Genomic DNA, 15,447 nt, shown 5'->3' on the forward strand with positions numbered 1-15,447 from the left:
CCTGGACTGTGTGTGTGTTTCCATTTGGCTGCTTTACATCTAATGGAGCTTTTCAGTTACTTAGTCTCTTTTTAGCAAATGTATTCACTTTTACATCCATTCAATGGCCTCTCTCTTCTTTTAGGACAAAGCATAAAATGTGAGATGTTAACTAAGGCCGAATAAAAATGTCCCTCCCCTCTGTCTCAGTTCCCATCTCTAGGTGTCTCGGTTTCACACGCGTACATAAGCATACACGTTCACACTTTGTATATACAAGGCTGTACCCTGCATATGTCCGCAGTTTAGTTCAGTTTAAAAAAAAAAAAAATGCATAAACACATTTTTCTTTGTCTCAACATAATAGATTTCTCCTAAGTGAGCAAAATTGGCACGTTTGGTACCTTTTAGTGGAGGCGCTGGAAGCTTCCTCCTCTGATGGCGTGATGAGTCCAGGGTTTGAGGCTGTAATGAGAATATTACCATCGCTCATCTATTATAGTTCATTAAAATCAACAAACCAACCATATCTGACCATTTCTTTATTCCAATAACCATTAATTACTATATAAGCACAGACAAGTTCATCAGTTACACCAATACTCTTTAAAGACATTACATATGGCCTGAAAGTACAAAACAAATTGCAAAAGATTAAGCGTGCAGGAAGGCCAGTGAGTACCTTAGACTTTGGCTTGAGCTTGGAGAAGCGATTGCAGACAGTCACGTTCAGCCCAGCCGTTTTCAGAGCTGATATTCTTGCCTCAATGTTTGATATCTTAAAGCAAAAAGATGATTTTTTTCAAGAGAATTTAAGGAGGATGTCTCAGGTAATAGTTCTTCTTATCTTTGTTCAGGGTTTAGTAAGACTATAACATATGATTAGCAGTATAAAGATGCGTGCAAACAGTCATCGATCCTCTGAAGTACCTGCAGTTCAGACTGCTGGACTTGAGCAGCCGCGGTAGCCACTTGATCTTCCAGGAAGGCCAGCTCTTGGTCTGTTGTCCCACTGCTAATACTGCGGGCGCAGTGCTCTAGGTCTCCCAGTGCTCCCTCGAGGCCATACACTGCACCAGCAGCAAGATAAACCTGCACAGAAAAGAGCAAAACATTTAGTTCCCATAAGCACCACTGATTCAGGAGGCAAAACTACTGCATGGAGGTGCTCTCTAGCTTACATTCTCCTCCATTTTGGTAAGCCTCTGGTCCAACCTGCGGGTCTCAGAGCTGCTGGATATGGGAGAAGCACTCATAGACTCAGAAGGGGTGTAGCTCTCGCCTCCCGCCTCACCAATCAGGTCCTCAGTAGCATTCAAAACCTTTAGCACCTCCGTGGTGATGCTGCAGAGCGAAGCCGCTGAGCACTTCTGCTCCAGTCAAAGAACAAATAGAATAAACAGACCGTTTGAATTCAAGTGAGATTAAAATGAATTCAAGTGAAATGTCCAGAAACACTGGAGTCAGAGAGAAAACCTTATTACTCACACTGTTAAAGAGACTTAATGTGTGAGAAAAGCAGAAAATGTCAAGCAAGTACATCTAATCTGTAAACATCACCTTAAGGGCAAGGGCTTAATGTAGTGTAATACACGTGAAATGATAATGAAAAATACATTTCATTTCGAGAGCAAGGGGATGTGACAAAAGGCAATTATGCAACTATTCAATTTTGGAACATTATGCAATCATTAGCGCTGTAAAAACATCCCCATTTCAAAAATGAATGTGAGCCAATAAAGATAATGCGGCATCATGTTTTAATCAGCTGCATTAGCCCCCTTTGGTTTTCACACTGTAAAGCCTTAAAAATAATAATACGTAAATAAAAAAGAACATTTTGCAGGTGACAAGTGCACATATATTTGTCACTCTGGTCGCCTAATTAATGTTTTGTGAGGACCCACATCTACACATGCTTGACCTGGATAAGCAGTCAGAGGGTGCAGAACAGGGATGTGAGAAATGGGGTAATGAGGTCTCAAGACAAAGCCAGAGAAGTGAGTCATCTTCAGTTGTTGTTGTTTTTTTTCTTAGGCTTTGAATTGGAAAATGATGGCACTGTGGACACATCATCTCTGGTCACTGAGCTTCAGGAAAGCAATTGCAGTTTGGATGTGAAGCTGAGGATTGGATCATTACTCAAAATAATCTAACATCTGCCAGTAGAGGAGATAAGATTGTCGATTGATGCCTCGGCTAATCAGGAAATGGAAATGACTTAAGTCAGCTGTGGAGATCTCTCATTTCAGCCAAACCCAAGCAGCCTGCCTCCAAATTCATGTCAAATAATGTGACAAATAATGATTCAAAAGTAAAGACGGTGAGTGAAGAAAGTTGCCGTTTCATCCTCTTGAGCTCATGTAAACACTGAGCAAGAATAAGAAATAGCAGTAAAGAGAGAAAGATGTTATTCCATAATGAATGAATAATTTGCTGAAGCTTTGATCAGTGGGATCGGAAGCACATCGATCCCTCTCGGGCACAGTGTGACAGTCCAAAAAGCCGGATTTTAGCCGGAGAAGGTAAGTGATGAAAAAGAGACGAGATGCTGGTTATCTTTTTTTCCTTTTTAAATCACTATCGATCGATCTTAAAAAAGAATGAGACGCAGAGATGGACACAGTGAGGTATCGATTTGGGTTGGTCAAAGGAGGAGTGGAGATGTGCTGATCCACTTCAAAGAAGTAGGCCATCACCCGTCTGATCAAACAGTCATCACAGACACTGATATCTCACTCCTATCAATGAGGAAAGTTGATCCTAGTACATAAAAAACAAAGAAACTAGTTCGATGCCTTTTGAATATAGGAATATGTCACACACAGGGAAGATAAATAAATAAGGAAGTCAGATTGGCGTACAGGAATAAAAAGTTGTTGTTCAACTTTTTTTCCTGTATCGTTCCCTCTGTGCATACACACGGCCCAATTACCTTCTCCACCCTGAGGGCTAATCTCTAAAGCCTCAAAGCCTCAAATGACACCACCTGTGTCCACAGCAGTGGTTCTAGTGGGGATGAGCTCATAAGGGCATGAAAAGTAATGAACACAGGTGGTTGATATTTTGTGAATCTGGGATTATTTATTCAATATTCTTTGCTTTATGTCTATTTCTGTACACCATCCAGACCCTTACCTGCTGAAGATCACGTACGCTGAAAATGCTGTGAATTAGTACGACGGCAGTGAGCTACTCGGTTTTCATTCGGATTCATTTAATAAAGGCAAAACACTAGATATCGCTTCAAAAAGGCGCAAATATCACGGCTATGGTCACACGTTTTCCTCTATTCACATCGCACTGAGGCGTCCTGGCGGATTTGTAAAGGGAGCTGTGAAAGCCATCAGAAATAGATCACACCAGTACATGTGTCATACAAGCTGGAAGAGGCAAGCATTACTCATAGAAGCCCTTAGAATGAGTCTGCTTAATGATCAGCATCGACCCTCATGCCTCAGATGTATTGTCCAAGTGTGTACGTGTGTCCCATCTATCTGACTTTGTGTAGTTATTGATTTCTCAGTGCTGAGTTGATTATAAATGCAAAAAAAAAAAAAAAGCAACTTTAAATATGAGCTGGAACAATACTTTTGACATAACAGATTGTAGTTTTGACATCTAGTTATTTAAAGTTTATTTTACCTGCCCAATATATGTCAAAAGTCATACATTAAACAATAAAGATTTCTGATAATACGCATACTTTTGTAGTGCACAAGAAATCAAAGTAATTTACAGTCTTAAACAGAAAAGTGAAGAAACGAATAACCTTCAGAAAGCCTGGAAACCTACTGCTCAACACACAGTCTCGCCCCTTGGAAGCAAAATGAAGGGATATGAGGGGTTTGCACAGCACTGTATGGACTGATAAAGAGTCCAAAAATTTGACCATTTTAATCATATGTATGCAATCATAATGCAATTTACTACAGTGCATGTAAATAAGATATTAAGGTCATAAATGAAATGGGATGGCTGCAGGTTTGTGTATCCTTGTGCATGACTTCCAACTACATCCTCTTTCTAGCCCTTATATCTCACCTGCTGTAAGACAGAGGAGAGCAACTGAAGCCTCTGAAGTTGCTCCAAGTCATTCTGTCCCACCTGACACATATGCACATACAGAAAGCACACACACGTTTACCAGGAACACACAGACCAGACAAAAAACTCAAAAACAACACAGCAAACCAGAGAAAACATGGGATGAGGGACAGATAATGACAGCACTGATTGTCAGGTAAATAACACAGGAGGTTGTGATAGGAAATAGATTTTGAAGGCACAAAAAAAAGAATTTAAAAGCTTACAAACAGGCAACAAACAGACTGCAATGCAAGTACATGCAGAAGACGCTCTGCAGATGAAAATCAAATCTTGTGTACATCTCCCCACCTGGTTGTTTGACAGCGCCCCCTCGTGGGAAGAAGGGGTAACAGCAGGCGAACTTGCACTGGATCCGCTCCTCGCTCCCCCTTTCGGTCCCGCTTCCTTCTCCGCATCTCGTTTATGTTGTCTCTTACTCTGCCTGTTGGGTTCTCTTTTGTCTCCTCTCTTTTGTTCCTGGTCTTCCACTTTCATATCTAAACTCTCGCATGCCTTCTCAAACCTCCTCTCCCGACTTCTGCCGTCTTCTCTCACCGAGGGACTCTTTATTAGCTTCTCGCTTCTTTTAATCTCTTGTCCGTTCACTTGTTCTACTGCTTCGCTTGCTCTCTCTCTTGATTTGTCACTCACTCGCTGCCTCTCTCGCTCTCTTTCCTTTGGCTTCAATTTCTCTCTCTGTCTGTCACTTTCTTTATCCGTCTGCCTGTCTGCAGGCCAGTTTGTGCACTCTTCCTCAGATGAGCTGCTGACTTTGCTGTTGGCACTGATGACCAGCTGACCAAGTCTAGACTGCAGCTCCCCTTCTAGAGGATCTCTGGTTGTGGATCCAGGCCCTGAGCTACTGGATGAGAGCTCTCGCCCCAGGGTCAAGGAGGGGGGCTGAGAAGGGCTGGGGACCGGTGAATTTGGCGCCAGTGTGTCCAGGTCCTCTGGCTCAGTTGTCATAGCATCTAATTTGAAGGCGTCTGGTGCAGCTGTGGCCACTGGTATAGTGTCAGATTTTGGCTGTTCCTCACTTAATCCCCTCTTCAGCAGGGCGTGGAGTAGAATACCACTGTTTTCCTTAAAGGTCGACATGTAAAATCAAAAGATAATTGTAAAAAATCGAGCAGGTAACCTATATTTGCAGATTTTAAAGACTAAAGCCTAACCCTAAAGAGAAAAGCAGCCTGAACTAGAGACCTTCATTTGGTTCCTTCTAATGGTGAAACAATGCTTTACAACCAAGCCGAACAGCCCCAATAAATAGATGCACAGATGGATTTTAAAGTGAGTTCCTCTTAACAACCAATAAGGAATCACTAAATTTTACCTGCGCTAAGGGGTAGACGGACTGTGGATGGCTCTGGCCTCCAGTCCTGTTTTGCTCTGATGATGACTCCCTCTTACTCTTCCTGCGTCGCCGTGATCTTCTGACGGGATCACTTTGCCTCTCCTCTGCCTCGCTACTGTCTCCCATCACCTGGGAACAGTGACAGGAAGTAAACAGGTACATGTGCCACCGTTACATATCAGATTAAAGCTTTCACATGATAACATGCTTTTCTTTCTAGGACTGTCTTTTGTTATCAGGTTTTAATTGAACGCAACTATTATTTCTGTATCTTTGTCGGCTCATTTGAGGCCTCTGCACCAAGGACTGCAAGTAAAAACTCACGTATCTTTTGTTCTCTATTGTTGTCTCTACTAAAAAAAAAGAGCTAACTGGGGGGTGGGTACTTTTCACTTAAGGAACACGGAGTCTCTTTTCAGAGTACAAAAAAGTGTAACAGGGAGCATCCCCAGTTCTACAAAAGCAGTCATGACCTTTTAATCAGCAAATAAAGAGCTGTTGAGTAATTAATTGATATAGGACTTTAAGACTGATAGCAATACCGATATTTGGTAAAGCCAATACTCTGATATATCAGTCAATATTCTTTCTTTCTTCCTTTTAGAATCTCCCTAAAATTTCTCATGTGTGATTCTTCAGTTATGCTCTCTCCTGCTCTGCTGTTAATCAGCAGGTTGTTGTGCTTGTGATGATCTATACATGCATTTCCAACAGGCAAGTTGCAGAGTGCCCTCTGGTGGACAACATCAACACTGATAATATGGTTGAAAGGTGTTTGCAGATATTATAATTATAATATTTGCAGATATTAGTCCACCAACTACTTGGTATGGCTCTAAAATTCTCACTACAAAGGACAATATTTACATCTGACTTTGTAGAACAGGATAATTCAAAGACATCACCTTAGGGTTAAAGTTCACATCCAATGACTCTGATTGGACTGGGTATGGAGAAAAGTTCTGCTGAAGGTGTTGGTGATGCAGCGGCTGGTGATGAGGGTGAAGGTGTGTATCCGGTGGTCCTTTCTTCCTCATCAGATTGTGGGGTGGTTTACGGGGACACGCAGAAAGCACTGACGAGGCCTCGGAGTCTGAGTTGAGAGTCTCTGTGTTGGTGTACTGCCCCGAGGATGGTGAGGTGACCGGGAGATGCTGAGTGTAAATCCACTCGGGGTCGTGCTGGGAGTCCGTGTAGTAAGTCTCATCTGACAGTTTGCGGCGAAACTGCCTCAGCGCTGCACCCCAGCCACCTTCATCATCCTCCTCTGAGTCAGATCCCATCTCGTCGTAAGCGGAGACAACGCCAGACTCCTTTTCCAGCACGCTGAACAACAGGCTCTTCCTCTTGGTGAGCAGGCTGGGCCGAGACAGCTGGGAACTGTGCAGGGCAATCCAGTTGCCGTCTGGACTCTGGAGCACTGAAGAGGCACCTGGATGAAAATCACAAGCAGCAGCAGGAAGTATAGAAGAACGGAGTCAACTGCAGGGATTCAGAGAGTACTAAATAAATTCAATATCCATACTCTCAATAAAATTATATGAGGCTAATATAGAGCAATGCATGGGGTAAATTTCTACAAATAATTTGTATGTCTTTGTATGTATGTGCATCTTTACGACATGTAAAAGTAAATCTATGGCCTTTGTCTAAAAATCTTTAAATCTATTCAGTTATGCATCTACACAAAGTTATATTTAAACTGATAAAAGCGAAATGGAAAGCTGCTCAACCAAAAAGAGTCTGTGAGTGTGACTTTTACTCGAGTTATCCAGGCGATCCATGCTCTTCCAGGTGGGTAAAGATGTGGCCGCCTTTGGCTCCCTTTTCAGAGAAGCGTATTCCTGCAAGCCGTCGTTGCCGCCACCGGCCTCAGCTACCTCCTCCTCTGGACCCTTCTCTGGCGAGTCGTCACTGGTGAGAGAGAACGCTGACCGCAACCGCTGCAAGAACAAACATTGACACACACACAGGTAAATACAGAGAAATATGACACAGATCCAAAGAATGGTACACAACTCTGTTGACAGGTTCTTTCTTTTTTTTTTTAGTTTTTTGTTGACAGGAAGTTCAGATAGATTTTTAGCTGAGAAACAGAGATAACTGGCACTTGGCCAGAAAATATAATATCCATATATAGTAATTAAGTAATACACATAAGAGCATTTGGTCCATCTGGACAATTCACTTCCTGTCCAGCAATAAAAAAAACCCTAAAACGTCACTACTATGCCGGCTGTAATTTACCATTCTCACCAGCAGGTGGAGCTATAACACTGAGCAAATATCTACTAAGCAGTTCCTGTGATTCTTTCTGTGCGAAACAAATAAAAGTTATACATTTACATTAGCTCAAGATTTTAATATACTAAATCACTAGTCATTTATTACTTAATTTTTGTGTATTGTGTATTTTTGTGTAATATTTGTGTATCTGTGGAACAACATAATTTACATTCATGAGAGCTTTTTGGTGCATTTTACATTTGACAGCTTTTAGGAATAGTGTCTGATCTGTACTCTGGCGTCAATTCGAAAAATAAGCTAAGCTAAGCTATACTTTATTCTTCTCCCAAATTTGAGAAATTAATTGCAGAATTAAACACACAAAAATTCCTCTTTAAAAAGGGTGGGGTACAACATTAAGGTTTAGTGTTACACCGCGTAAGTACGCATGTGAGTGTAAATCTGCATGCTTTGTCTGTCAGTGAGTGGTTTTGTAGAGAGCTGATAAACACAGCTTATCCCATGGCAGGCAGAGCAGTCGAGGAGGATCCCTGCGTATTTCACAAGACTTTGATCTTCACTGAGTGAAACAGCAGGAAACTGAAGGCAGAGCCCCGGGGAGAGCAGCCTTGATGCTCTGCACACACACAGGACGATGACAAATCTCCAGGAGTCCTTGGTGACTTGTGGTATGAACCTGTGCCAGGTTTGTGTACTATTGATTTGCCTATGTGTTCCTGTGTGAGGACTTGCTGTAGTTGGCATATTGTATTATCTTTTTTCAAAAAAAAGGACCTTTCCCTCAAACCCTCAACAGTAAGTAAACTCTTCCAGAATTCTCCAACACATCATTAAGAAAAATTAGTATTAAAAAAAAAGAGTCTGAGGAAAAAAATACAGCTTATATTAGGAAATCTAATCGTACTACCTAATTTCAAGTGACTGCATTCACAATTAGTCAAAAAAAGAGAACCTGTCATCGGTGGGTCACGTACAGAGCAGTATGTGATCCATGCTACTAAGAAATCACACACTGTAGTGCCTCTTAGAAGTGTCTCATTGGCTATGTCCTTCTTTAATATACCGGTTATGCTTTATCTGTATTTATTCTGCATGTTTGTTTTTGACTTAAATAGAGATGGCTGAATACGGCAGCATGACATGCTCCATATGTCCCAACAGTTTAGACTGACACAGGGACTCACATAGAGAGAGTAGGAGGTTTTGAGCGGGTCTTGTGGTCCTTGTGATGAAGTGTGAGGCTGAGAAGGAGAGGGCAGTTCACTGGGCTGGATCAGAGACTGAGACTGAGGCCAGACAAAGTCAAACTCTGTCTGCATCTCTGAACGCTTCCTTCTCTGGATGATCTGAGGGAAAAGAAAAAGAAAAAAAGGAAGTGAAGAAGGCGATGAGGAGAGAGAACATGACAGAGACTGTGCATACAAGCTATGAGGCGTACACAACAAGCTTTTTAAAAGGATGAACTAGAATAATAAATGCACAATGGAAAGCAGAAATGCGCTCGTACAACAGAATTTTATGTTTAGCCATTAATAATTTTTAAAGCGATGATTTAATTTTCATTTAAATTTTATTGTAACATTATGTGCTGAAATCTTCAAAGTATTTCATTTCCAGTGAACTGATTTCCAACACGTTTGACTTTAAACTCAAAGGCAATCAAACAACTGCAGATCCTGGCTCCACTCACTATCTGCATGCAAATTAAATGCCATGTGTAAAATTAAAGCAGTTGTCACTTGAATTTTAAAGTAATTTATGCAGATTTTGACACTCTAAATTATCATTTTCGAAGACCTTCTGCTCTTTTCTTGCTTGAAAATTATTTCCTGTGCCATATTTCACTAAAACGTTATATAAGTGCAATGACTTCTGTTTGAAATTATAGAGTAAAAGCGTAATTATTTGTCAATCCATTTGTAAAGGGTGGAGAGGAAAGGCATAGCCTGAAGTGCTACATTTTTTTTTATTTTGAAAGATTTTAGCTGCAATTAATGCTTCCACATAAAAGAGACGAATAAACCTGCAGTAAAGTAATACCTACTTTTTGTACAATGGTTGTGGCGAGTTCTTCTATGAGCTCCTCTTTGTGGTCCCGCAGATACCGAGCCTCATTCTGTTTCTCCTACACACACACACACACACACACACACACACACACACACACACACACACACACACACACACACACACACACACACACACACACACACACACACACACACCATATTCAGTTCAAAGTGAATGTGAATTACCAAGAGAGAGTCTGTGCAAAGGTCTTTGCCAAAAACCATGACTGTATCCCGCTGATACTGAGACCAAGAGGGAGGCAAGAGTAGAGGAGAAGTAAGAAGCCATGACAGTGATATAGGGGATTGAAAATATGGGGATGGAGAGCAGGAAGGCAATACGAAAGCTCTGAAAAGTGGGGGGAAGAAAAGGAGAGGCAGAGGACAAGAGAGGGAGAGGAAGAAGGGGAAGAGAGGGATGTCTTACCAAGCTGTCACTGAACTCCTCTGCCTTAGCAATGGCCTCCTCTATAGCCTCCTCAGCAACACGCAGGGCGACTGTGAGTGTCTCTGCCATACTGTGCCCTGATAACACAACACAGCGCACACAAAAATAAATGCATGCATACAGAGTTCCCTTAACCTTCCCTCCCCTGTGGATGGTGATAGTGATCCACTGCTTCGCTCCAGAATGAACTAGATTACATAGAGAAAAGTAATGGGCCACATACACCTACAGTATCGACTTGAAACCCATGCCACAAAGCTACACCTTTTGTGCTGATGTTAATGCCAATGGAGATTCGGTTCTATGCTGTTATTGAGTAAGCAAAGCGTCAGAGACTTTTATTAAGTCCATCAGCACTCTGCACAGAGAGACACAGACACCGCTTAATTAACTTTACACAAACCACTCTCAAATTCAGTCTTTAAACGGCCAAATTTTTCAAACGTTTGTAAAGGCGCACTGCATGGCTAGTGCTTGATTTTATAAATCAGCGGCAATGGGACTGAAAAGACCTGAATGCAAAGATTTAGAGGAGTGGCCTAATATTTTGGTCCATTTGGCGCATTTAAATGACTATTTCCTGAAATTTCCTACAGACATTCATAGTTTCCTAGAGCCCTAAATTACCTTATTTGAGCTTTTTGCACAAATTTTAGTTTCTAACTATTGCAGCAGTCATGCCATTGAAATTAGACAGGTGCTTTCTATTGTAAGGTAAAGACCCTGCATTAATACAGAGAAAACCCCAGCAATCGGACAACCCTCTACGACTAATTGGTTGGCAACAGTGGGAAGGAAAAACTCCTTTTAACAAGAAGAAACTGGCGCCATCTGCTGTGACCTGTTGGGCACAAGGGAAGGGACTGTGGAAGGGTGCCTTCTGTCCTGAATGTAATTATAATAGCTAATGGTTAAACACAGTGGTGTAGAAACACAGTGAAAAAGAGTGAGTGAAGAAGAAATGCTAAGTGTTTAATGGGAGCAGCCTGAGACCATTGGTGCATAATTAAGGTAGGTTTTCAGGGTCACCTGATCTAGTTCCATCTCCTTTATCAAAAAGGAAGTTTTAAGCTTAATCTTAAACAGTCTGTCTCCCAAATCCAAACTGGGAGTTGGTTCCACAGAAGAGAGTCCTGAAAGCTGTCGACTCTGCCTCCCATTCTACATTTAAATACCCAGGAGCCACAAGTAAACTAGCAGTCTGAGAATCAAGTGCTCTATTGTGGTGATATGATACTATGAGGTCTAAAAGATAAGATGGGGACTGATTATTCAAAATATTATTCAAAATGCTAGATTTAACAGGGATCCATTGAAGGCAAGGTAATATGGGAGAAATACGCTCTTTCTCCTTCTAGTTCCTATTTAGTGCCTGCTTAGTGCTGATGTTGCTAGGATGCTGAAATTCAAACGATTTTATTTAATGTGTACAACGACCCTCAGTTTGACTCATACTACGATTATTTTACCCTTGCTGTAAATCATCATAAAAGAGCGCAGTTTTGTTGGCATTTCTGACACACCTATAAACACAAATACACACATACACACATTAAGCATATGGTATTTTTTTCTGCATGGGCCTTTTAGAAGTTGACATTATCTAAATGGCAGATCTTGATCACTGCACACAGCAGATAATTACCAGTAAACAAACAAAATTGGGTTTGTTTATTGTCAGCCGCATATCTTGTTAGCATATTTATCCATTTATGAAAGCGTACGTGTAAATATAATAAGCATCCACAAGAAAATCTGCTGTCTGTGGTGAGCACAGGGCGGGAATTTTATTTATGTGCACTTTTGCATGAAAGGAGGTTTATTTGCATTTGCATCCAGGAGATATAGAAAAGCACAAGCATGCTGATTCTACCTGTGGCTGGAATTACTCATCTGCAGTGCCACAAAACGCCGCCCTCCCATCACCGCATCCCTCACCTTCGCTCTGCTTGTAGAAGGCGGAGTCACTGCCGCAGACGCTGCCATCGTTGTCGTTGCTTCCCTCGTGAACGCTGCTTTCTGAAACACAGAGGTCGTGAAACGAAGCCTTCAGATAAAAGCTTTCAAACACAGCCTGTCATAGAACTTCAAATATCCTGCGTGTATCATTCCAGAAAATAGAATCGCCGCATGCTTTTTTTTTTTGTTCTGTCACCACGTTAAAAGTAGGTTACACTGCCAATGTCACCAAGACCTCTTTTTCTACTCTCGTCAACTGGATTTCCAACTGCACTTTTGTCATCTTGTCAATTTGTATTGTTTCGCTTCTTCGACTCGGCGCCATTTCCCAATTGTGATGTTTAAAAGAAAAAGAAAAAGAAATAAACAAAAATAAGATGACAGTTGAAAGAAAATGACAATTCATCTGATAATTCCCTTTGCCTTTCAAACAAATGACATGTTTTTGCTCACCAAGGACATTTTCTCTTAAGCATCACAGTGCAGTGGTGTGTTGTTTTTCCGGTGTGTGTTTTATGTCTAATTCAGGCCAAATCTCTTGTGAGTCTGTGCTATATTTGTGCAGTTATCTTTTTTTGAGCAAATTTCTAAAATCTAGAGTTACAACAAAAGGGACGTTCCTTTAACTCAAGATGGAAATTTGACAGGTCTACTTAAAGAGCTGTGAAACCCCAGAGAAGGAGTAGTAGTTACTATGTGCCCGCCTTCAAAACCAAATATTCCCTTAGTGGCCCATTAACTCCTGTTAGATATCTCCCCTGCGGTTCCCATTTATTGTGGCCTTTCACATCAATCTAGCTGTTAAAAAAATTAAAAGGGAGCACGTGGACATGCAGATTTTAAGAAGACAAACTGTCAGATGACACCAGAGAGCTCTCTGGGTGAATTTCCAACTTAGCCTCTGATATAAGTCCTTCTCAAACATGAATCCTTGCTCTTTTTCCGTCTTTGGTTTTCACTTCAGCTTGTTTCCACTTAGCACTCGGAGCCAAAACAAAAACCAAACTTCTACTCAAAGCCTAGGCTTTGTCCCAACATTTCAGCCCCTGCTGCTAACAAAACCCACAAGCAAGACTAAATTCCATGATTCCCACTCTTGGCCCGTCTCCTATAGCTTCTGCCGTTAATCTAGCCCCGATGCTGCTCCTGTTGGACGGGCTGCTGTCACTGACTAAATACACAGAAGCAGCAGAATGTGCCCGATAGTTTGGTGCAAGTCTGCCACTGATCTCTGCCACAGCTAACTGCAACACTGCCAAGAAAACAGGCAAAACCATTACAGAGCCATCACTCTTTCACACTCCAGTGTTTCTATTGGATGAAAGGTGGATTTCTTTCCTGAATATGTACATTTTGCAAGGAGCAGCAATAAGTCTTATAAAAGGCTTTCAGCCTGGGTTTAATGGGTCCTACGGATGAAAAAAGGAAGCCAAGTAAACAAAAAAAACAAATCCATCAAAATTACAGAAACAGCATTTTCTCCATTCCCCCATGAGAGCAGCAGTAACAGAGCCAGCTGTCAGCCGTGCTGTACTAGTCCAACTCTACAGCAAGATGAACTACTGTTTGTCAAAGCTCTGCAACATTATAGTGCAGAGCCCGAAAGCCTCTAAACTGCTATATTACTCCTTTCTGACCCCCAGAAAAAACAATGTTGAACGTGCCTCTACGCACGGCTTTAAAGTCGCATTGGCCTCACTCTACTTTGAGGAGTTGTCATAGATTTTGCGCTGCCTCGTGCATGTCCACTTGTAAGCCCAGTTCTCCCAGTTGCAGTAAGGTATAACAAGTCCCCAAACTATTACACGCTCCACACCTCCTTTCCTCCTCCAAAGTTGTCTCACCTTGACTCACACGGAGTCCAACAGAGTGGTACTGTTCTCGCTTGGTTAGAGCTGAATTATAGTTTCTGACAGTGTGGAAGGGGACAATAGGTGGGGGAAATTACCTGCAGCTGCTCAGGACAATGTAGACACAGAAAAGACCGCTGTCACAGAAAGTGACACGCCTCACAAGAATCACACAGACACACACCGACTGGTAGGAAAGTGGGTGGAACTGCACGTCGACACAGAGGATGAAAATCTTTCTTAACCTTAATGGAAGCAGCCTGGAGCACGCTGTCGTTTATTCAGCGTATATTCATCACCGACGAGCACTTTACAAATTTAACAAAAAGTGCCTCCGCTCGCGACGAGCTGCAAACACAAAATTGACTTATCGCATAATAAAGTGAATACGGCAAATGTGTTGGCAAACAGTTGCTTATTTAACATTCCCCTCACCGACCGTTGAACAATATATCTGTCTTACTCCATTTGTAATGCTCTACTCTGCTCACCAGCAAAGTTGGGAATGTTTTCAGCAAACGGTGATTGGCTGGGTAGTGAATGCTTGATTTTTAACCTACATTAATTTTTCAAAGCTCATTTCACGGACAGAGTCGCCTGCTGCGGCTTGGAATTAGGTCGAAAACAGCCGTGAAAACAAAACAAAAATTTTTAAATGAAAGGCACAATTAGCTGGACAATTTCTAAATAAAATATATACCTGGATGTCCGTTTTTAATAAAGAACATCATTGCTTCTGATATTTTTGATGCCAAAAATAATTAGATGTTGTGAAATTATTCATATCACTAAGCTTTGCAGCATTTGTATAATGACAGTGACTGCCAAAGAGGGTTTACCACACCATTGTTTTATTTTCCATTCTTCCGCTCATCAATGAGTTACATGTCCAAAGCAGCTTTGTGGCTACTGGGTAATAGGACACAACAGAGTCATTAGTTTGCTCAGAATGACACTGATATCCATCATTACGTTTCCTTAAGGGGACAAATCAACCCCATACTGAAAATCTTTATATTTGAAGGTTGTTTAAATGTTTGGGGAAAGCTGAGATTTAGGCTAAGGTTAGCTTTACTAGTAGTTATTTTTAGGGTTGGAGTAAATCTCCAGGAAATGGATGTAAATCAGTGTGCTGACCTCTGACATAATGAAAAACAACGATGCACATTTGTCACTTAAAATCCTTTTTAAATCCTTGGAGGTGTTTTATTCTCATTTTGTGCTATGAGACACTAAAATATGGGCTACGTCTGAAATCACTGTTTTGTTCACTCATTCACAAATCTCTACATACCTGCATAATAAGTATGAATAAGCAGGTGTGGGCACTGCTGAAAAATGAGTCATGTGGTGTAAGGTATTTCCCCAAGTAACCTTTCCATATGGAAGAAGTGTAAAATTTTTCACCCAATTTAGCTGAACTGGAGAGCACAATACCAAAAAAAAAAAAAA

General features: G+C 41.4%; 1 protein-coding gene across 6 annotated transcripts in view; it reads right to left on the minus strand.

Annotated features, from left to right (window-relative positions):
- The window catches only part of myripb (myosin VIIA and Rab interacting protein b), a 127,958-nt gene that overhangs the window by 3,988 nt on the left and 108,523 nt on the right, over nucleotides 1-15,447 (minus strand). For 5 of the 6 annotated variants that reach the window (XM_026179407.1, XM_026179408.1, XM_026179409.1 and 2 more), the window contains 13 exons: nucleotides 12,125-12,205; nucleotides 10,166-10,263; nucleotides 9,714-9,794; nucleotides 8,854-9,015; nucleotides 7,185-7,365; nucleotides 6,328-6,854; nucleotides 5,402-5,551; nucleotides 4,378-5,151; nucleotides 4,024-4,086; nucleotides 1,161-1,349; nucleotides 910-1,071; nucleotides 662-757; nucleotides 384-444 (listed from right to left, as the gene is read on the minus strand). In XM_026179407.1, the coding sequence (XP_026035192.1) occupies nucleotides 384-444; nucleotides 662-757; nucleotides 910-1,071; nucleotides 1,161-1,349; nucleotides 4,024-4,086; nucleotides 4,378-5,151; nucleotides 5,402-5,551; nucleotides 6,328-6,854; nucleotides 7,185-7,365; nucleotides 8,854-9,015; nucleotides 9,714-9,794; nucleotides 10,166-10,263; nucleotides 12,125-12,205 (2,625 nt within the window). The remainder of the gene's footprint in view (nucleotides 1-383; nucleotides 445-661; nucleotides 758-909; nucleotides 1,072-1,160; nucleotides 1,350-4,023; nucleotides 4,087-4,377; nucleotides 5,152-5,401; nucleotides 5,552-6,327; nucleotides 6,855-7,184; nucleotides 7,366-8,853; nucleotides 9,016-9,713; nucleotides 9,795-10,165; nucleotides 10,264-12,124; nucleotides 12,206-15,447) is intronic. The other variant, XM_026179410.1, reaches the window with a different exon arrangement.

The sequence above is a fragment of the Astatotilapia calliptera genome, chromosome 9 (genome assembly GCF_900246225.1).
Source record: "Astatotilapia calliptera chromosome 9, fAstCal1.2, whole genome shotgun sequence".
Classification (NCBI taxonomy): Eukaryota; Metazoa; Chordata; class Actinopteri; order Cichliformes; family Cichlidae; genus Astatotilapia; species Astatotilapia calliptera.